The sequence below is a fragment of the Solea senegalensis genome, unplaced genomic scaffold, assembly GCF_019176455.1.
Source record: "Solea senegalensis isolate Sse05_10M unplaced genomic scaffold, IFAPA_SoseM_1 scf7180000014256, whole genome shotgun sequence".
NCBI classification, from domain to species: domain Eukaryota; kingdom Metazoa; phylum Chordata; class Actinopteri; order Pleuronectiformes; family Soleidae; genus Solea; species Solea senegalensis.
Genome location: NW_025321003.1, coordinates 51,580 through 73,471, shown reverse-complemented (window position 1 = coordinate 73,471; position 21,892 = coordinate 51,580). Strand labels below are relative to the sequence as shown.

Sequence of the window (21,892 nt, the reverse complement as noted above, 5' to 3'; positions counted from 1 at the left end):
ATTCTCCTGAACTCCTTTCTGTTTGTGTGCTTAAAAAAAAATAAAAGCCATCTGCTGTGAGAGAGGTCTTAAATCACAGCCTCTCACATCCTCCTCATCATCATATTCATTACACGAGAGAAAAGACGGCCAAAAATACTAACTTCCAGCTGCTGTGTTTTCAGAGCAGCTGTGCACAGCAGAGTCTGGCAGGTTCGCTTTCAAGTAATTTCTTCTCATTTCATTTGAATATTGATTCATATCTTTTCATGCAGCCATGTGTGTGTGTGTGTGTGTGTGTGTGTGTGTGTGCGTGTGTGTGTGTGTGTGTGTGTGTGTGTGTGTCGAGCAGGGTTTGTCTTTCTGGAAATAATTGACAGAACAAAGTCGCTCACCCTTCTTCTTGTCCTGCGAGCGGGATCTGGGAGAGCTTCGAGAGGTTCTTGGCGTACTCCTCTTCTATCTTTATCCTGAGAGGGAAGTTTAAGAGTTTCATTAGCCTTTATGCAGCGCTGACTGTTTCCATGTGTTGTGCAACCCGGTGATGTACATGAATGAGCATGAAGAAGAAGAAGAAGAAGAAAGGGGGAAATGGTTTGTTTAATGAGAGAAGTGTATGGTTTTCATGGCGACCCGCAGAAGAAGAAGAAAAGCCACACAGCTGATGAGAAAGCTGATACCTCTCTCGAATGAACTCGGCCATCTCTTTCTGCATCTGTTTCCCCTTCAGCTGTTTCTGCAGCAGAACCTCGAACCCTGTGATGCAAGCGTTGCCCTGGAGATCCTTCTTATCGGCCTGCGAGAGAGAAACATGACATCGCACCTTAACTGACGAGTGTAGTCAAATAAATCCACAGAGCTGCTGCTGCGACGTTACATAAGGTTTGCATTCACTCTGCACTTTATCTCATCTGATAATCAGCTCAACAAACTCGGCTGTAGCCGCTGCACGCGCTGGGTTTTTACCGCACTGATGCTCCTGTTTGAGAGGGAGGACGTTTAGCCGAGAAACTAAAAATCTAACGACAACGACCTCTTAGAGTCTGGTCTGGTCAAGAGGGGGCAAATAAAAACGACGATATATCACAATAATGATATTTGTGATAGAATTATATGGAACGAGGGAGATTTTACTGTAAAAATGTTGTGATGCAAAATGAATCTATAATTCACCTGTCAACGATCTGCACATGGAGGGGGGGGGAGGGCAAGTGGCCACTGTTAGCTAAATCAGTGGCAACACATCTGCGAAGTGTACGACGCTAATGTGAAACAAGTACGTTGGAAATCCGAGTTCAGGACGAGTCATGACCTCAGAGTTCTCAGAGTTCATCATCAGCATAGCTTGGTGTAACAGTCCACTTCCTGTCAGCCATTTTAGTTTGTAGTTTTCTGGGTTTCCCTCCATGTTTCCCTCTCACCTCCCCTCCCTCCTTCCTTCCTTCCTTCCTTGATTGTTCCCAGGTGTGTGTGTGTGTGTGTGTAGTATTTAAACCCTTTCTACCAGAGAACAGAGAGAGTTTTCCTGTCAACAAACTTTCTTGTGTTTCTGTATGTTTTGGATTTGTTCACTACTTTTCCAGCATTTTTGTGGATGATTGCTTTGAAGATCCCGTTGCCTGTAGATTTTTTGAACTCCTAAGACCTATGAGACTCACCCTGGCTACAGCTTTAAAGTTCCAGTATGTAAGAACTAGTGACATCTAATGGATAAAGGACTATTCCATCCACACCTCCCTTTCACAAGCACACCAGGAAGCGACTATGGCCTTCATGGACCAGAAGGGACGTCCTTCTTCTCTGTTTTCATGGTAAGTTTCTGTTTCAAAACACAAAACCTACTAAAGTCCAGGCTGCCGTAGCAACATGGCAACACAAGATGACGGCCTCCACAAAGCACAACCCCTTTCCTAAAGTATTTGGGTTTATTTCAAAGCAATTATACACTCTTACAAATGAATTCATGGGACTTCAGTGTTCAGGCTTACAAACAGTTTTTTCCTTGTGATGTTTGAAATATCAACTCGGAGGAAATAAAATGAGGGTGTGGGTCTGTGGAACGGCTGCACAGAGGGATTAAAAGTATGTACTTTCACTTTTTGAACTAGAGTAATATTTGGTATGGAGATAAAAGTATTTTCTTGGTTTTTGTTTTATAAAATCCCACGCTGATGGGTAATTAAGTAAGTTAATTCAAGTTTGGGCAAAATGAGCTTGAGCTTGACAAACTAAATAGGTAGTAATAGGAGTGCTTTCTCCAGGTTCCCCAGGGTGGACGGGAACCTTGTCTGGACCAGATCTTCTCGTGATGATTACAGGGTTCTTGTTTACGTGATGTTACAGAAAACGATTACTGTCGTGATCTGGTTCCTTCCGTGCGAACAGAAGCCACAGCTTGGAGCTCTGACCGGTCGACACGGTTCATAAAAAGGAAAAACTGACTTGTTGGGTTTCAACTTTCCTGTACGTACCACACCTGGTAGAGAGTATTACCCTGCAGTGGTGTGTGTGTGTGTGAGCATCAGAGAGCAGCTGCCAGACATGATGTAACGTATTATCCTTCTACTTCGCCGTGTGTTAGATCTCATGAACGTCCACGCTGGTTCTCAGAATGTCTGAGATAAATATGTCGTGTTTAAAAAAGAAGATGAAACAGATTTGGTCGAGTTTTTTTCTTCACATGGATTTATCTTCTTTTACTTTTCCTGTGTTTGGTCTGTAAACCGGTTCTTTCTCCCCTCCCTGCCTGCGTTTTGAGTCGCTCATCATCAAGTACGATCTGTGGACGCTTGGTTAAGTCGCGGTGGAATTTACCCAGAAGAAGTCGCAGTAGCTCCACTCGTCTGGTTTCAGTAGCTGCTGCTCGTGCAGAGACACGGGCGACGGGAACGTCACGCAGTTGATCTGAGACACAGAGAAAAAGAGAGTTTAATGGAGTCGTTTACAGAATCACAACAGACTTGTAGAGCAAGTGTCTATGAACGCACACACACACACACACACAGAGGCACCTCGTCTCCATTGAAAACAGATTCAAGATTCTTTTACTGTCATGTACTCTGTACTATGAGGGTTAGAAATGTAGAGAATAAAGTCATGTAGAGAAAGTATATGTACAAAATGGTATATGATACATAAGTGGGTCTCCAAAAGTAGCTGGTGCTAGCTTTAAGGCAGCTAAATGAGAATAATAATAACAAGATATGATATTGACCATATTGACGTACATTCATACTAGAGGTCGATTTAAATGGTTTTTCTATGGCTGATGCCAATGCCCAATAATCAATGATAAATGTTAATTGTTTTTTTTGGCTCATAATTTAACTTCATTTTTCCCTCCATCAGATAAAATATAACTGTTTATTTCACAACACTAATCGTCCGTTTCTCCAATCTACATTTAATGCCTGTCTGCACTGCAGTGCATGAAATGTTTTTAAAATAAAAAATGTATACATTAAATATTTAACACATGAAACAGGTCATGAAAAAACTAAAACTGTTTAGTACTTTTTGGATAGTCAATACAGTTTTAGAGATTTACATATATCAAGGCCAATAACGACTGGATTATTTAACCCAACCCAATATTTGCTCAATCCATCATTTATTCTTGAGGACAATGAGCCTAAATCTGGTTTCAGACTACAGGATTTAAATCATAATCTGTATCAGTCTGGGAAAGGTTGGAAAATCTGTTTAAAGAGAGACATAATCTCTGTCAATAATGTTCTGGAGTAATCCCAATTTCAAATTATATATATTGAATAGATATTTTTGATTTGAATTGGTTTCATTAGATTTTTTTTTGATGCCCGTGAAGATCGGAAGGCATCGGAAAGATTTGACGACAAAACAACCTTGGTACAAATCATGGTTCCAGATCCCTGTTTGAACCCAGCTTTAGTTAAACCACTGCCACCACTTTTCTAAACCATTACCAAGAACTTTAAAAGATTCTTAATGTTAAAATGAAGTGATTTACCTGGTGGGACTTGCTTATAATGTGGTAATTCTGGTGATTTTTAGTCTGAGCTCTCATCTCAAGATACAGAGAACAACACCAAAGACCTCCATCTCCAATCTACCCGACATTGTTCAATCACCTTCCTCTAAGGCCTCACCCATTTTGGGATCTAACTCTTTCAAAACCTGTTCTCTGGCCCAAAACAATCAGCAGAATAGATTCCCAAAGACACCACTTATTAATCTCAGCGTAATTAATTGTCTCCTTGTTTCCTCCACTGATGTTGAATCTGCTGCTGCAGGGACTTCCTGCTGTGAACTGGGTGGTTCTGTGCTCAGAGACTCTACAGCTCCATTTTCCACATTTTGGTACAAAAACCATCTAACGCATGAAAACACGTCTGGTTCTTGTCAGCAGTGCGAGTGAACACAGGCACAGTTAAATGACTCTGCTGTAGACGCAGCTTTTTATCAGCTCCAAACACGACACGTAGGTGATGATACTTATTTTTAACTCCGATAACGCCCAGGTGCTTATTTTGGTCTAACAGAGTTGAAAACTTGTGGTGCTGTTTTCGTCTTTTAACTGGAAGAAAAGGTAGAATTCAACTGAAATGTGATTAGATTTATAAAAATATGACATTATGAAGCTGTCTAAGCTGCCAATTTAAAGACATAAACAAACAAAAACAAGGCATCAAACAAGAAAAGAATAGAAAACAAACAGAGAGACATGTTTCGACGATAAAGAGAGACAGACAGACACCAGGTCCCGGGCAAACAAAGGGACCTTTGTCTTCTCTCGCATACTTTCCAATTAACCTCGGGAGGTAAACAGCCTGCAGTGAGGATGTTTCTATTTAAAACACGTCTGCAGCAGCAGCAGAGAAGCTCAGTCCAACGCCAAACCCCCGACTTTCAGAGCAAATCGACAAATACGGCTTCACTGATGACTTTTCCAGATCCAATATTTAGATTCAAACTGCAGGAAGATGACAAAAAAAGGCCTCTAATTCAACTTCATCTTGGCTTATGAGGTGTATCATTTATTTAAGGGACTGGCCTCGTTTTCAGTAACAGAGACTAAGACGTCCGCGCTGAAGTTCAGAGGTTTTAAAGTGACCTCTGCTTCCTCTGGTAAAGACGAGGACGACGCTAACTCCTAACACTCTCCAGTGAGCAGCTGAGTGTGTTTGCTTTCACGCCCACACGTCGCTGCCAGCAATGACCTTTAGTGACCTCACGAGTTGACCATGCTCCTTTCAAACACAGATTATCCATTCTTAGACTAAATACTGTTGGATATTCCATGATTTTAGATGGTTTTTAGTTTTCAAAACATCTCAAACTAGGTCCCTAATGTGTTTGGCAAGTTCCCTCAAGTGTACACTATTATACTCCATTTCCATTGGTTAAAAAAACAGATCTCAATCTCAAATGACCAAGGGGCCTCTGAGTGTCTAATCTGGTCAGTGAAGTGGGGGAAAAAACTCAAGCAAAGGGTGGAAGACATGACCTTAAAATGATATCCCAACATGTGTGTATATATATATATATATATATATATATATATATATATATATATATATATACACACACACATGTTGGGATATCATTTTTTCACATGTATTTAGAATGCAAATGAATATGTAAAATATAACTCATGACTGGACCACTTAAAAGAGGTTAGCAGGCTGCATATGGCCCTTGAGCCACGAGTTTGAGACCTTTTGTTTTAGAGCCATGTTTCAAAAACTGCTAAAAAATAAATTGAAGCATTAAAGCTTCATTGTCAATAGAAAGGTGTTTGAGAGAAAAAGGACCTTTGCAAAGACTGAGAAACCATCTCTATCTAAATATAGTATCAGTTAATCTGGAAACAAGCTCCTCTCTCGTCGTCTCACTCTTTCATCTTTCCTTCTGCTTATCAAAAGCATCACCCTGGTTGCCATGGAAGCCGAGACACCCCCCCCCACGGTCTCATGAAGCTTGTATAGTGAGAAAACACAAGATGTTAGGAAAATAAAAGTGTGACACAAATTCATAACATCACAGCAGCAGCAGCTCAGCTGATTCAGACTCAGTCAACAAACAGGATGCGACGACCTGAGTGACAAGAGAAATGATGTGGTTGATAGAGACGATGATGTCACTGTGACTCCGTGTCCTAGCAACCGCAAAACAAGCACCAAACAAGTTCGTCTCCACGCACAATGAAGTCAAGCTACTTGACTGGGGCAACACTTGAGTGGACGACTGTCTTGTCCCAGTGTACAGTCCACCTCCACAACCCTAGGTGGCGATATGACTCACTTTCAATATGTTATTTGTATTTTCTTTGACCAGTCCAAAACAACTTTAGCTTGTAGCTAACTGGCGCATGGCTAGTTGTCATATTACATTAGAGACCAAAACAGCTTTAGCCCACGGCTAATTGACCTATTATTTCAGAGATCACAACATCTTTAGCTTGTCTCTAATTGGCACATGGCTAGTTGACCTATTACTTTAGCTTGTGGCTAGTTGACCTATAACTTCAGAGACCAAAACGGCTTTAGCTTGTGGTTAGTTGGCGCATAGCTAGTTGAAGATGACAGACCAAAACAACTTTACCTCATGGCTAGTTGAACAATTTCAGACCAAAACAACTTTAGCTTGTGGCTACCTAGAGGTCTTGTTTGGGTCCAGCTGAACGTAGTAGTAATTATGGAACATTCCAACTGTAGTCAGAATTTCCATGTTCTGAGTCGGACGTTTAAACTGGAATGCCCAGATTTCCAACTCCCAGCAAACGCACAAACCCTAACATAGGCTAAGGGTTAGGGATGCTACATCATGCAAAATACTATGAAGAGTGTTGTTATCACTAACAATGGCTAACAACGTCTACCTCCAGATACGTTTGCATGCATGTTGGTGACGTCAATCCCATTACAGACGTCGGAAGTAAATGGAACAGATTAAACCAAATTACCATTAAACTGCCAACTGCATTATATGGGTGTGTTAGCAATTTCTTGTTTTCATTTTTCCCACAAGCCTGGTTTTAGTCAGACTAACACGATAATTAGACTTTTTCGTCATGTAAATGTAATGAGGAACACGCCTTAACATTTCAGTGACTGTTATGTTCGGATGTTCAACAGCAAAACAAAACAAAATGTGTTTTTTATGACCTAGGATGGATGAATATCTGGGAGAAATAGATGCTACCAGACCATTCTGGACGTTCCCCTCTCGGGTTCCTGTTCAGAGGTGAGGGGAGTTCACACGTAGTTCAGTGAAACGTTCCACTGAGTCGCTCCACTCACCGTGACTGTCGTCTCTTTGCTCTGTTTCCTGGTGGGCGACGACGATGTCGGGCTCTGCGGGGACAAGAAGGACACGCCGTCAAAACCTCTGCCGTCTGTATTTGACATGATGCATTCAGCACATGCACACACACACACTGTCACACAGAGTTGTTTTCCTGACGAGTGCTGTCGTCTGTCTGCTGTTCTCGCTGCGCTGGCTGCTGCTGCTGCTGTGTGTGTGTGTGTGTGTGTGTGTGTGTGTGTGTTACAGCTGCAGCTAACAATAACCTTCAACAACTGCCAGTCTCTAATCTGATTTCCTTTTATTTTGTTATTATGATTGGTTTGGTCCATAAAATGTCAGCAAATGAAGTAAAATGTTCTTTCCCAAACGTAAAAGTGATGACGTTATTTTTGTCGTCCACCAACCAAACCGAAGTAGCTAAAAGCAGCCTGACATTATTTTACTTGGAGGAACAATACAGATTAGCACTGCGGCAGAAGTCGCTAAGGTTTGGCCAGAAAGTCGCTGGATATGTCGGTTGTCGCTTTTTAGAAATAAATGAGTTACTAGGGTGGTCGGAAAAGTCGCTAAATGAATACGCTACTGGTTACTCCTACGACCTTAACACAGAATTCCCGACTTCTGGCTACAACTGCAACCAACTTGCTTCTGTAGGAGCAACAAGTCCTCAAACTGAATCGTAAATTTGGGTCATTTTGTTCCAACGACACATTTAAGGTACCGGATTGCTTTAATTTATGCTACCACTAGGGGGCGCTTGTTTTGAAAGCGTAAATATAGGTCGTAATTCCTGCCTACGACCTACAGTTTATGTACGAGAACAGTCTGTAGGAGTGTAAGATACAGTAAAGCAGGGAAATGAATGATTATAATTATAATTTCGACAGCGTGGATAAATGGTGGGTGGATCACAGCTGCCTGCTTAATTAAGATCAAGAGAGCAGATAGTGTAGGAGGGATTAATCTGCCATCAGCCTCTCCATTAATAATGAAGAGAGGAGGGAAGGCTAATCTGAAATGTTGAAAGACCTTGTCTTCTCGTGTAACGTCTCATTTCTCTTAAAGACTCTAGAGAGACGCTGTTGAAGAGGTTGTTGTTGTTGTTGTTGTTGTTGTTGCTGCTGCACAGTTTTATGAGTTAATTTAAGTTGATGTTGAAAAATCATTACCTTGTTACCTTGTGACGTTAAAGCTGCGCTAATCAACCTTTTAATACAAAACAATGAATAACGACACTGTACGTCGTATTAAAGAGGCTGTTTACACATTGAGAAATGTCACCCATGAGCTTTAGCCTTTTCTGATTGACCTATTACATCAATCTTTAGCTAAACTGTAGCTGGTAGCTAGTTGTTAGCATGTAAAGTTCCATGCATTAAGTTCAAAAACATTACATATTTGAAGCTAACAGTGCATAAATTCAGTCTCCCTATCAGTCCATAAATGTTAGTCTGGATTTTGCTTCTTTCAGCCAAGGTTTATGCTTTTTTAATAAAATATTACGAGTGTATGTTATGAACTTACCTGTGGCTCTGTACTGCTTTTTCTAACCAGGCTGTTGTGTGAATGATCCAGATGATGTAAGGGACTTCCACCCGAGTGAAATCCATTCACTGGTGACACGAATGAGAAATAAAGGGTGAGGAAAAATATCATTATCTTTTAACAGTTTAGTGCAGATCCATGAGTAGTTTGTGTGGAGAATCACATTATACACTATTTACACATCTATTTAAGTGCATTCAAATGAAACTCATGGACCAGGTTTAGAAAATTGTTTTGAAATTGTCTTTGAAAGTCTATTTGGAAACTTTTCCTCACATAAATTAATGTTTATACACTGGAAAATCGCCAAAAATGTTGCAACTCATGAACATGAACTACTGAACATAAAATAAGGGGGTGTTGAAATTGTCTAATCTCATAAAAATAGTAAAAAACGAAGGCACAAACTTGTAAACAGTAAAATATAAATATGACATCCAAACTGTAATTTTCCCAGCAGTAGTTTGTTTATTTATTTGTTTATAGGGGGAAATATTCACATTTAAGAAGCTAAAAACGTCAGAGAAACTTCTTTAAAAGTTAATCTAGTAATGGATTATTAATCTATTGCTGCCTTCCACTCACACAAACACAAGCGTTGTGTTTGTCAGTTTGTCTCCTTTAAGGAACAACAGAGAAACAGAAGGCCAAAAAATAAAGTTAGTCACAGGAAGTGTGTGAGTGTGTGTGTGTGTGTGTGTGAGTGTATGTGTTTGTATGAGTGGCTGCTTTGTGCCACAATGAATGTTCGAGAGAATCCACGGCCTGTAGGGCACGGACTACTTGAGTTAAAGTTGAAGTTGGTGGAGAGTTCAGATGGAGGAGCTAAAGTACCTGCTGGCAGTGAGTTCTTGTGTCGGATGGAGGTTTTGGGGGTTCCGGGAACGCTGGACGGTCTCTCCCATGTCGTCTCTGATGAGGGAAGGGAAAAAAATGACAACATTAGGATACAAAATTTCTAACTGTCAAAACTGCCAGATTCCATCTATGGGTTGCAAACGTGGAAGTTTGTGGCAGTTGAAACAGAAAGTGACATTGTTTTACGATGAAATTGATGGGTTCACGTAAAAATCTGACTAAACTGGCATTTAGTTTCACTTTCAGTCTCTTTGATTAATATGTTAAATAGAAACCGTGGTATCCAGGAAGCTTGTTCAGTCAGTTTCTTGTTAGGCTGTTCATTTTCAGGCAGTGCTGTCACTAAATACACCAGACTCCTCTGTTAAATATTGAGATTTTAGACACATCCAACTTTGCTGTTGAATGTTGCAGACGTTTTCAGGGATTTCAGACGTCACGCTTCCAGTGACGACACTCTCTGATCAATCAGTGGCTGGGCAGTCTGTAGACGTCACATTTTAGTATCGACTCAGCTCACGTGGAACATTGTACGAGCAGGTACTAAAAAAGTACCAGGTACTATCACTAAAAAAACCGAGTCGAGTCGTGCTAGAACTGTGTAGTGGGAAAGCGCCATTAGTTTGTCCTTTTTAGCAACTTCCTGTCTACACTTTTTGACGGATCAATCTGAATTTTTCGTGATCGCCCATGAATATTTCCATTCTATATTACCATTTGGTAAAAATCTACCGACTGACGACATCACAAAACAATTGTCATATTTTCAAGAATTCCCAATCTCTTATCATGGGCAACACTGCAAAAAGTCATTCAGAAAAAAACTCAGACACTCTACCATCAGACCAGGTATATCTGGATCTTATCCAGATTACAGATTTGACAGCAATTTAAATGTAACATGGTTCAGTCCCATTGAACAAGTTCAAGCTTTTGACCCACTGGAAAAGCCTTGGACGTCTTTGGAGACATTTCCACATCCAGGAGCCAATCATCTTCCCTGAGATGTATCTATAAAGACTGGAGTCACAGTTCAAACCACCTCCAAATTGTGGTTTGGATCAGATTTACAAAAAAACAGACCGGATCCAGAAATAATACTAGCTGTGAGTGGAAAAACATTCATGTAGTTGGAAAGAATATCCTGTCATTTTTAACTGACTCTGCATGGATTAAAAACCTGTTTCGGTTAGTTTTTAGTTCTGCAGTAAAGTTGATGCAACAGGTGCAAACCCTTTAACGGCAAAGTAAAAATGGAATGATCTTTGTAGAAGCTTTGATACTTTTTCCCCGTCATCTGCTTGTCAGCATCAGCTTGTTTCCCTGCAGCTGCTAAACATGCTGAAGTGATTAAAGAGCATCTCGTAACGATGCTCTCAGTTTTGATTTTTCATTCAAGAGCTCGATCCTAGATTTTTGGAGCGAAAGGAGGCGACTGAACTGAGAGCATCAGCTCAAATGACACGCGTGGAGAGGCTAACTGACACAGGGATTATGGAGAGAAGCTGTGGCTTCAGGATTGATGGACAACAGTCTTCTAGTCTCAGGCTCTCAATACCTCAGTCTCTCTCGCTCCCCTTTTTAGTTTGTCATTGACAAATCAATATTGTGAGAAATATGGGCCGTTAATGCACGAAGATGGCAGCAGAATCTACTTAGCTCAGGGTAATTGGTTTATGTTGTGAAAACATGATTTCAAAATCAATTTATATTTCATCCATCAGCGATTATTCCTCGTCAAATACTGATATCACAAACTTGAATATTAGAGATAGACTTACTAATCTGTTTTTTTGTTGCCTGACTTCAACCCTTCGCACACTCTTGGTAAATTACCGTGGGCGTAACCCACAACTGTACAAAATAGGTTTTTTCATCTTGTGTGTTACTGAGTGAAAGTCATGATTAAATGAAAGTAGCAATAATTGTGCAGAAGTCACAAAATGGACAGTTTTTTTCCTCTTTGTTCATTTTTGTTCATAAAAACGAGCCAAGTGAACTTTGAACTGTGACGTATTTCCAAATTTCATAAATTCAATCAGATTTTTTTTTTGAGGACTTTTCGCTCAGGTGTTTCTTATTCATGAGAGAGAAAGGATACAATCTTTTAAACTATTAAGTTGTTGACAACACATAAATAAAAAATAATAAAAAAAAAATCCTGTAGTTTAATCGTTCTTTTGATTGTTCTATATTCTAACTCAATTTAAAATATTATGTGTCATCCTTGCATTAGAGTACAGTGTAGTAGTATAATATTTCGATTACGTCTCATGCTCCATCTCTCCTTAACAACAACAATTATACCACAACTCAAACCCAAATGTCAATATATGTCAGAAAATAACACAATTTGTAATTCCACATAAATGGTTCAGTCCTGGATTGATTTGACAAATAGAAACAGCTTAAATTTCCAGGCAACTGACTCTTGAAATACAACATTTTTTTGGGTCTTGTCACCTGCCGGATTAATTTCTGTCTCCAGATGCAATAATAATATAATTTCCTTGTTGTGACTGAAATAGTGGAACTAGTCTTGGAAACTGCTCTTATGGCCTCGATTGTGGAGGATTAAAGCTTTAAATTTACCCACTTAAATTCTCGCATCCACTCTTTTCAGGCCTCCCAATCATGTGATTGCTGAATAATATTATGCAGCAGCATCGAATGAGTCTTCAATGGACCAGAAAAGTTCCAATTCAAGCTTTTCTGATTTTCCCCCCTCAACCCAAAATGTTATTATTATGCAACCAAGTGGCTGCAGGTTCAGGCTGAGCAGAGCAGAGTGAGGCTGACAGTGGTGAACGTATGAATGGATCTGAAAACAAAAATAACCCTGCATACACATACGAGTGTCTGTAACACCAACGTGAACCAGTTATTTTATCAGCAGCCATGTGACTCTGATGCTTTAACGTCCTCCTGTGTCTGATTCTCTGATTCTTATCGACTAAATCTCTGTATTAAACCCCAAAAATACAAGACACAGCAGTGTTTCAAAAGGAGTTTTAAAACTATATTAATAATGATATTGCATTTAAAAAGTAGAAACTTTGATTTGTAAAAAGTAGTTTTGAAGCCTTCATTTGAGTATTTTTGTATTTTATTGATTTTATAGATGTTACAACTTCAGCTATAACTGTGAGGTAGTCTCATAAATACATTTAAGTGCAAATGTGGGTAATAAATACACATTTGTTCATGTTAACTTAGCTATTTGCTCAATATAATTTCCTCTATATGTTTCTGTGTTGCTCAAACAATGTTTTAAAAACTATATTAAGACTGAACTTATATTCAAAATAGAAGCTTGAAGCCTGAATTTCAGTATTTTATTGACTTTATAGATGTTATATTATCTATATAACTGTGACGTAGTCTTGTTTACTAACATAAAAACATTTACATGCAAAACAGTGGAGTTGCCCTCAATTAAATGTAGTTTTCAGGACGTTCTGAACTGGAATTTAAGTTTAATTTTTACAGTCTCAGGTGGAAACTGTGGGAAATGTCTGTCTGCAGTAAATCTACATGTATGTAGGATTATGTTGTTGTGTTGTGGGAGCAGCACACTGGTCAGACTGGGATGAGTAGAGAGTCTTACAAACCACGACAGCACCCGGTAACACAGGAAGGAAAAAACTACACACAAGCCCTGACACAAGGACATTCAGCCCTCACCCACGCACCCTGCTCTGTTACTATGACGATACAGGAACACTGAGTGCACACACACACACACACACACACACACACAGGACAGCAGCTAATCTGGTTGAACTTTAGCGCAGTGAAAGGCAGCAGAGATGCTATAAATACTGATTGTTTCAGGACAAACGTTATCAGATGCGTTTGTTGGAAACAGTTGGTGGTGACGCCGGTGGTAGAAGCAGCGTGTGTTAGGACCAGGACTCTTCTGAATGTCTTCATTTACCCATCATCATCATCATCATCATGTAAAGACACAGAAAACAAAAAAAGTCCTGGAGGTTTTTTCCACCGCAGCAACAAAACAGCTTTCTTTATGATGCAGATGCTGCTGAATGAACACAGTTATGAAAAATTCATCACTTTCTGATTTCTTCCAGCACAAAACTTATGTCTTCTGTGAATGTGAAGTAAACCTTGTCACAGCAAGACAAAACTCGAGTTAGGAAATTGTCAAAACATCACCTATAAGAGTATAAAAATCCCATTCTGGCGCTTTAGGATTCAGGATTATGCAATATTTGCTATTTTTTAAGAATTACTACTTATTAATCAGCCAATAATTATAAAAAAATGATTTCTGTTCTCAGAAACTTGATAAATGTTACTAACTTTTATTGTTTCATCTGAGCGTTTATTTTTGTAGTTTTTGACGAGGTGTATATTTATATTTATATTATATTTATATTTAATACTATAAACCTTAATAGTTTATACATCAATTTTAATAAGAAATACTGCATATTATTGCACTGCAGTGCAGAGACAGACCATTGGTGCCCGAAATCAGGAAAAACCCCATATTGGTCAAATTCTAGCCATGTTAACATTTTGCAACTGGAAGTTCACAGATGCCACCTTTAACCACGCTCCTATTGGACGATACCAGCTGTCAATCACACTGGTGCCATACTTTATTCTATTTTACACAAAATGAGAAGATTATTTACAGAAGAAGAGCTGAAAATCATGATTCAGATCATTAAATCTAAGTGGAAAGATACATTTCTATTCATTCTTGTAGGCGGTGGAGTCGCCCCCTTGTGGCTTTTCTGTATATTATTATTTCCTGGTTGGTTTCAAGAGAAAACTTCATTCATCTTTTTTATTAAATGGCCCATGCTCAAATACCTACACCTTAAGTAAAGTTCTGAGGTTAATAAAAGATTCCAGATGGTGAAAATAGAGTCCGTGCTCTGCTTTGTTTCAACCTTTTTCGACTGAACCATATTTAGCATTTCATTCAAATCTAAATAGAGAAAGAAAAAAGGGAGGAACAGGAGCAGCAGCAGCAGCTTCCCCCGCGTTTGTGCTTGGGTGGAGCCCCCACCCGGGCTAAATTTAGAGCCCCTTTCATGGCCACAACTTGACCACGGTGACCACGGTCAGAGGCGAGCATGATGTCAACAGCTCTGGTTTCTGCCTTAAGTGACTGCGAAGCCGCACGGCACGCCGTCGCAGGAAGTGCACAGGTGCACAGAGTTTTCGCCACACACCACGAAACCGACACAAAAAAACACCACAAAAACAAACCAAGAGCTCGTCACCTTCAGAATAACAGCGCTTTTGGTGTCAGTCACCTTGTTTTCCATGACTTCATAGTTCCTCCTCAACGTGGGGCGGGGTCGTCGTAGTAACGTCGGCGTGAAACTGCCGTGGTGTGGTTTTATATACGACACAAACGCAGTTGTTTTCGGTGTCACTGAATCATTAGAATCAGTATCATCATTATAAAATACTGTAACTCATTGACCGTTTGTGATATCTAGAACGTTCAAAAACTATGGAATGGCGATCTGTCGAGGGTGTGACCCCGCCTTTAGCACAGCGCCCCTCACGTGACCCTCAGGTGGAGGATAAAGTGGTAGAAGATGGACGGATGGATACCGAAGAGCAGAGAAATAGAGCTTTAATTGTGCCCATGTACTTGTCATTACAGTAGCTCTCACCAGCGTGTCACACATTTGTGACGTCAGATTCTCAGTACTGTAATTACTTAACGGTTGAATAACTGCCAGAATCAAAATGAATCCGGACAGAACTGACCACCAAACGGGTCATGATTCAGGGTCACAATAGACTCCTGTTAAATATTGACATTTCAGACGTCTCCTTTGCTAAATGTTGGCGATGTTTTCTGTTTTAACTGATCTACAGTTCGGCATTGTTCGCTTTGATTCTTGTAATGGACTCTTCCAGTGACACTCTCTGATCAATCAGTGGCCGTCAATCTGTCGACATCACATTTTAGTGTCGGCTCAGCTCAGCTTAGAACCTTGTCAGAGCAGGTACTAAAAAAACCCCACTGGGTACTAAGACAAAAACTTGAGTAGAGTCGAACCAAGTCGAGCTGGAACTGTACAACTGTACAACATCGTCTGTCGCAACTAAAACTAACGGATTATCCCCAAAACTCTTAAAAGTGTCAGTGTAATGAGACGAATAGCCGTCGTAACATTATCTGTCCGACAAATGACTTCTTTGTTGGTCAAAACTGCACTTTGTGACTTTTATTGCATCCTGAAGTCAAAAGGCTCACGGGAGTTCACAGCACAGCAGATATTAACGCCATCAGTCAGCTTTTACTGTGACTGATAGTAAAAGCAGGTTCTGTTGTTAATGTTAACAGAGGACGGTGTTTATGTGTGAGTGTCATCCATCTCTCTCTAATATCACTGCACACGGATACAAACTGGGGGGCGTTTTCAAAAAATTCCGCTTCAGGTCCCTTAAAACGCCGTCTCTGTGTGGAAAGAACACAAAAGTGTTCACACCTGAAACCTGGACCAAACCAGACCAAGGTTCATGTCCTTGTTAGTAAATTTGATCTGGTTAGTTTTGGTTTTATAAACCTTGTCGCTTGACTGATTTGTAGATGTGTGCATGTGATGCTTTCGTTTGGTCGTCTGACCATTTTACAGTTAAACACAGTGTCGTCTCTGTCTCTCGACAAGCTACAACAGTTACTTTGTTCCCCTCGGGCTCCATTTCATGGTAAAATGGTTTTTTTCTGGCCAACAAACCACAACCAAAACGATGCTTTCTGTCAATTAAGTTCTCATCATACTCACGTCTGTTCAACAACAACAACACGGCAGCACTTCTGTTACTCACGACAGTAAAATGTTCATTCATATAAAGAGCAAATGATCTTCTTACCGTTATTTGTGGTGTTCACGTAGTATCGCCGCCCCTGTGGTGACATGTAGCACCTCCATTGAGGCGGTAGGGGGTCTCTAAGGTCCTCCACGGGGAGGTGACTCAGCGATGCCGTCCTCTGTCGAAACGGAAACAACAATTGGTAAGAAAACGCTAATTAACATGAATTTGTTCGCATACGAAGATTTATTTCTGCAGGATTTGTCACAAAGATAAACAAACACATGATGAAAGCCAAAACCACTGAAGAAATGTGCAGCGCTCAGATCTGGTTTCAGCGAGCTTCTCCTTTCCTCAACTATTTCACAACCAGAAAAAACATCAGGGCACATTTTGCAGAGCACAACAAACTGGCGCTCTGCTCTGCACTTGGATCAACACCAGGAGTCATCGCATGTGCTCACAGCAAACGGCTGAAGAACATGGGAGAGCAATGAAAACAATCCAGACACAAACATCTGCTCCTGATTAGCGGGAGAACAGCAGGCCGGGACCGTTGTAACACAGTTTGGAGATGATGTTCAGGGATTTGGGCGAATCAAATGAACATTCAACTCTACTGGAGTCGGTGCCATTTCATTCAAGTTTGGTTTTATTCACCACAACGAAAACAACATGTGATTCAGTAGGAGGAGGACAAGGTTTTGGACGAGTCGGGGACATGACTGACCTTCTGCTAAACCTCATCTCCGGAAAGCAAATGTCCAAACAGAGCTTTGTGACTGGAAATTACGGTGAAAAATCTGCCAAGCGTTGGATTTCTCTACATGCTTAAAACGTGAGCTTACATCCTGTACAGTAAGAGCAATGTTTGGTCTTATTAGTATCCAGATTCATCCATTCATTTTCTACCATTTCATTATCCACGAGGGTCATGGGGGAGCTGGAGTGAAACCTAACTGACATGGCTTCAGTTAACCCTAACTGCAAACGCTCATAGACATCCAATCCTTCCATTCATCAACCCATCATTGGAGCAGGGGGCCCCAGAAATCCCTTTCCCTGGCTACATCATTCAACTCTTGCTAAGGTATCCCCAGGTGCTACCAGGCCAGCAAGGAGATATCATCTCTCCATCTATTTCTTGGTCTGTTCTGAGTTCTCCTTCCAGTTGGACATGTCAGAAACACCTCCCTAAGGAGGCACCCGAATGGCATCCTCACCAGATGCCCGAACCACCTCAACTGGCTCCTTTCCACACAAAGGAGCACTGGCTGTACTCTGTGAACAGACCATTAGAAAGTCATTGTAGGGACATTGTTGTCTGTCCTCCTCGTGGAGATAAAAGCTGCTCCTGCTGCTGCAACTCACAGTGAATGAAGTCATTGCATGTAAACTGTTTCACTGGAAGAAGCAAAGCAAAGAAACCCGGAGCTCTCTGGTCCCACAGGACGAGAGAATATGAATCCATGTCAGTGACTTATGACTCCATGTAATTACACAGTCTCCAACAGCATTGCATTTGTCATGTTTGCTCTTTGATGGTCTCGGCGGTCACTGTTATATTTGTCCTTTTGAAACAGTGGATTTACTTAAATACTAGAGTCATTTCCTTTGGCGAGGGGGAAAAAATAGCCGTGGATTTTTACAACGGATAAAGCGAGAAAAGAAAATCTGAGCTGATGTTTGACAACACAATCGCTGAAAATCAATCACTGCCAAAACCACATACACAGTGACATGAGAGCAGAGCAGAGCAGGACATGAATGTGTGAAGATGTCGTTTCCACACATGTTGTTCCTTTATATAAAATGATATACTTGACTTCACTGTTCTATAAATATTTGGACTTTTTCATCCTTCCATGTTTTCATTTAGACTTTTGAGGGGTTTCTTTCTGACAGATACTACAATTTCATTTGAGTTACAACTTTTTTTTTTTTAAAGTCAAGCTTTGGTGCCTTCAAGAAATTTACCACTATAAAAACTCCCAACCACACTTCACGACTTATATCCTGAAATACAGTGTTTTGCTAAATGCTACTACAATCCAGTACAAAAGGTCAAGTGATTAGGGTTGAGTACATTTGAATCAACACCTTTACCTTGAATTTGGTACGGTACCCAATGCTACCACTTTTCAGGACTTTACTCTATAAAATAAAAAAGAGTTAGACATAGTTTAAGTTGTAAAGAAAAGTGATAATTTCGCCAACGTTCCTGAGCTGTGATGGAGATCAAGGTTTATTTGTGACGTTAGCTATCTATCTGTACTCTGTAGTACTCTGTAGTACTCTGTAGTACTTGCAATCCATGTTTGGTAACCAACCATAAAGTCAGAGGTACCAATACATAACAGAAATTTTACTCCTATATTCAATGCTACTGAATGTAATAACGACACTAATCCAAAAAAATTCTACCAAGGAATTAAAAGATTCTCCATCACACCGGTGCAAATTCCTCAAATATCCCAAACTAAATGTAATATTCCATGTTTTTTGTCTCCGCTCCAACAGCAGTAGAATTCTGCAATAACCAATTTCTCCCTTATTTCCTGCCCACTTCATTAACCCGCTGTTGTTAGGTCGCATGTTTATCGTCGATGAAACAATACCTCAGTGTTGTTTTTTCCTCACAGCTAAGCAGATATGATTCCTCCGCAGAACGAGCCAAAACACATGGGAGTGGGGGCCGATGAGGTTGGATGTGAAAACCCTTATGTTTTTGGTTTATTTGGACATTTTAGAAAATCCTGATCTAAAGCTTTTGACTGAGCCAGAAACGTCGAGAATTCTCCCTCCAGAACAGAGTTTGTGACGATTCTGACGGCGTCAACCATTCATCATGGAAGAACAATGGGAGTACCTCGGTGGTGAGAAGTGTGACGAATCTCCCGAGGCAGCTTGTCTCGACATATGCGGTGTTAAATAATGCACCGCTCCAGATGGTTTAACCCTCTAAAGCCAATGGTGCCTTCAGTGAGCCAGCAGAGCCTCGGGGGCTGAGAAGGACTCTGAGGACTGAGGAGAGAACCACAACAATGTGAGCTCCTCCACCACCGATGATCTCAACATCGTCTGAGCTCCAGCTTAAAGGATGAACTATTAAGTTGAGTGTGTATTAGTTATCACAGCGGTCACAGCTGAGCTGGTGAAGAGTTGTGACATTCATTATTTTATTCTTTCCATCTTCGCCTGGAGAGAGAAGAGCCAGACCACATCTCAGTGAGAGTGAGTACGGAGTCTGGAGACAAGTGAAGTCACCTCCCACTTCCAACAGATGGAGATGAAAATGTCTCTGTAACTGGACAGACCTACAACCAGTCAGACCAATGATCGGGATGATACGGTGGCCCTGAAGTCTCAAAGACACGAGCGCAAAAGCAACAACACGAATATACTAAAAATAAGAAGTGCCTGTTCTTGTTGACTGCATTTCTTAATTCATTCACTCATAGCTCATAAATGGTTTAATTTTATAGTTGTAATTAAGTTCTCGTTAGTTAGTTCTTAGTCAGTAGTTAGTTGGATAGTAGTTCATTCTTAGTTAGTTGGATAGTAGTTCATTCTTGGTTAGTTTAGTAGTTATTTAGTAGTTTAGTTAGTTCTCAGTTAGTTTAGTGGTAGTTTAGTTATTTTAGTAGTTAAGTTAGTTCAGTAGTTAATTTGTAGTTTAGTTAGATCTTGGTTGTGTAGTTATTTTGTAGTTTAGTTAGTTCTTAGTTAGTTTAGTAGTGAGTTGGTAGTTTAGTTATTTTAGTAGTTAAGTTAGTTCTTAGTTCAATAGTTATTTATTAGTTTAGTTAGTTCTTAGTATATCAGTTATTTAGTAGTTTAGTTAGTTTGGTAGTTATTTAGTAGTTAAGTTCATTCTTAGTTTAGTAGTTTAGTTAGTTCTTCTCTTAGTCCTAAAATTAACAAGTAATGCGGAGACAATAGTGACCTCATTTGAAGTAGCTATGGTAACAACTGTTTGTCACGTAGAGTAACGACATCAGGTTCAGACATAAGCATTAGAATTTGACTGAAAAATATGGACATACTTTTTATAATTTCAGGACAAAAAATAATCCAGAAGAGTAGCACAATTATTCTAGAAGACACGAAACAGCTCCTGATGTTTCCTCCAACTGATTAAAAGTCCATTACATAACTAAAAATAAATCAAATAAATTGAATTAGCTTAGTGTTTAAAGTCAAACCTTTAAACTCAACACTGGATTTGTTAAGATGCAAATCCCATAACTGAGATTTCCATTCATTTAGATCAAATTGACTCAATAAACCCCAAATATTTTGATGCTAGATAAGAAGTAACCAAACACAACAGTGGTATCTGGTGTCACACACAGATCCCAACATTTGCCTGCTATGATTAGATCACAGGAGTTTCCCACAAAACGCTTTTTATGGAAAACTAAATACCTCACGGTTTCTATTTCAGTGACACTGGCTTCCTGCCTGGAAAACGGGGAATCATTTGTTCAATTCCCTCAGAAAATGCTTTTAAATCAATAAATGGGGCTTGTTTTTTCTTTTGTTTTCTTCGTCCTCCTTCTTTAGGTCAGATGGAGAATAACAGTGTAGTAAACTTATTTGCCCTTCACCAAGATTTCGACAGCCTCACTTTGTTCTTATGTAATGGACTTTTTTGAGGAAGTTTAACCTCGATTACGTAACTTTGGGGTGAAAATGCACTTATTGACAAAAACACTGACAAAGAATAAAAATTCCTGTTTTCTCTACATTTAGTTATAATTGTGTATTCCACCTTTAAATGAGTTCATGCACAAATATAAGAATATTTGGATTTTAAAAGATAAAAAATTAAGAAAAATATACACTGGGTGCTCATTAAATTCAGCTGTTTTCCACATGGGGGCAGTGTAGAAATTACTGCAACACTCGGGGTTGGAATTGCTACCATGATACAATATTATCGCGATATTTAAGTCACAGTACAATATAATCGCAACATTTAAGTCACAATACGATATTAAAGTCACAATACGATATTATCACGATACTGCAAAAAAATGGTATTTGCAAAATCATATATTGCGATAAAATCACACAGCTAGTGCCATCTAGTGGACTGAAACATCAATTGATGTTTTTATGCAAATGTGAGATTGGATGCTCTGGGACTAGTGGGATTAAAGCCGTAGTGTGTAACATTTAAGAATGTAGTACAGCAGTGTTTTGATCTTGTGTCGCCCAGTGACACCCCCGCGCTGCACACAGGAAGTGTCTAGGCAGACGGAGGCAACAGCAACACTGTGCTCGTAAAGTTGGACGATTGATAAATAGCTTTGAATATCCATCCATCCATTATCTACCGCTTTATCCTACACCAGAGGGTCAGCTGATCTCTGCTGACATGGGGCGATAGGCGGTGAACACCCTGGAC

The 21,892-nt window shown here is 40.0% G+C and overlaps 1 protein-coding gene across 1 annotated transcript in view; it reads right to left on the bottom strand.

The window, feature by feature from the left end:
- Positions 1-374: 374 nt before the first annotated feature.
- The window catches only part of LOC122760970 (growth arrest-specific protein 7-like), a gene marked incomplete at its 3' end in the record, with an annotated part of 33,956 nt that continues 12,438 nt past the window's right edge, over positions 375-21,892 (bottom strand). Inside the window, exons 2-8 of the mRNA XM_044016183.1 lie at positions 16,540-16,657; positions 9,646-9,723; positions 8,791-8,879; positions 7,260-7,313; positions 2,794-2,883; positions 660-775; positions 375-449 (exon numbers count right to left, since the gene is read on the bottom strand). Coding sequence (XP_043872118.1) covers positions 375-449; positions 660-775; positions 2,794-2,883; positions 7,260-7,313; positions 8,791-8,879; positions 9,646-9,723; positions 16,540-16,657 — 620 coding nt within the window. The remainder of the gene's footprint in view (positions 450-659; positions 776-2,793; positions 2,884-7,259; positions 7,314-8,790; positions 8,880-9,645; positions 9,724-16,539; positions 16,658-21,892) is intronic.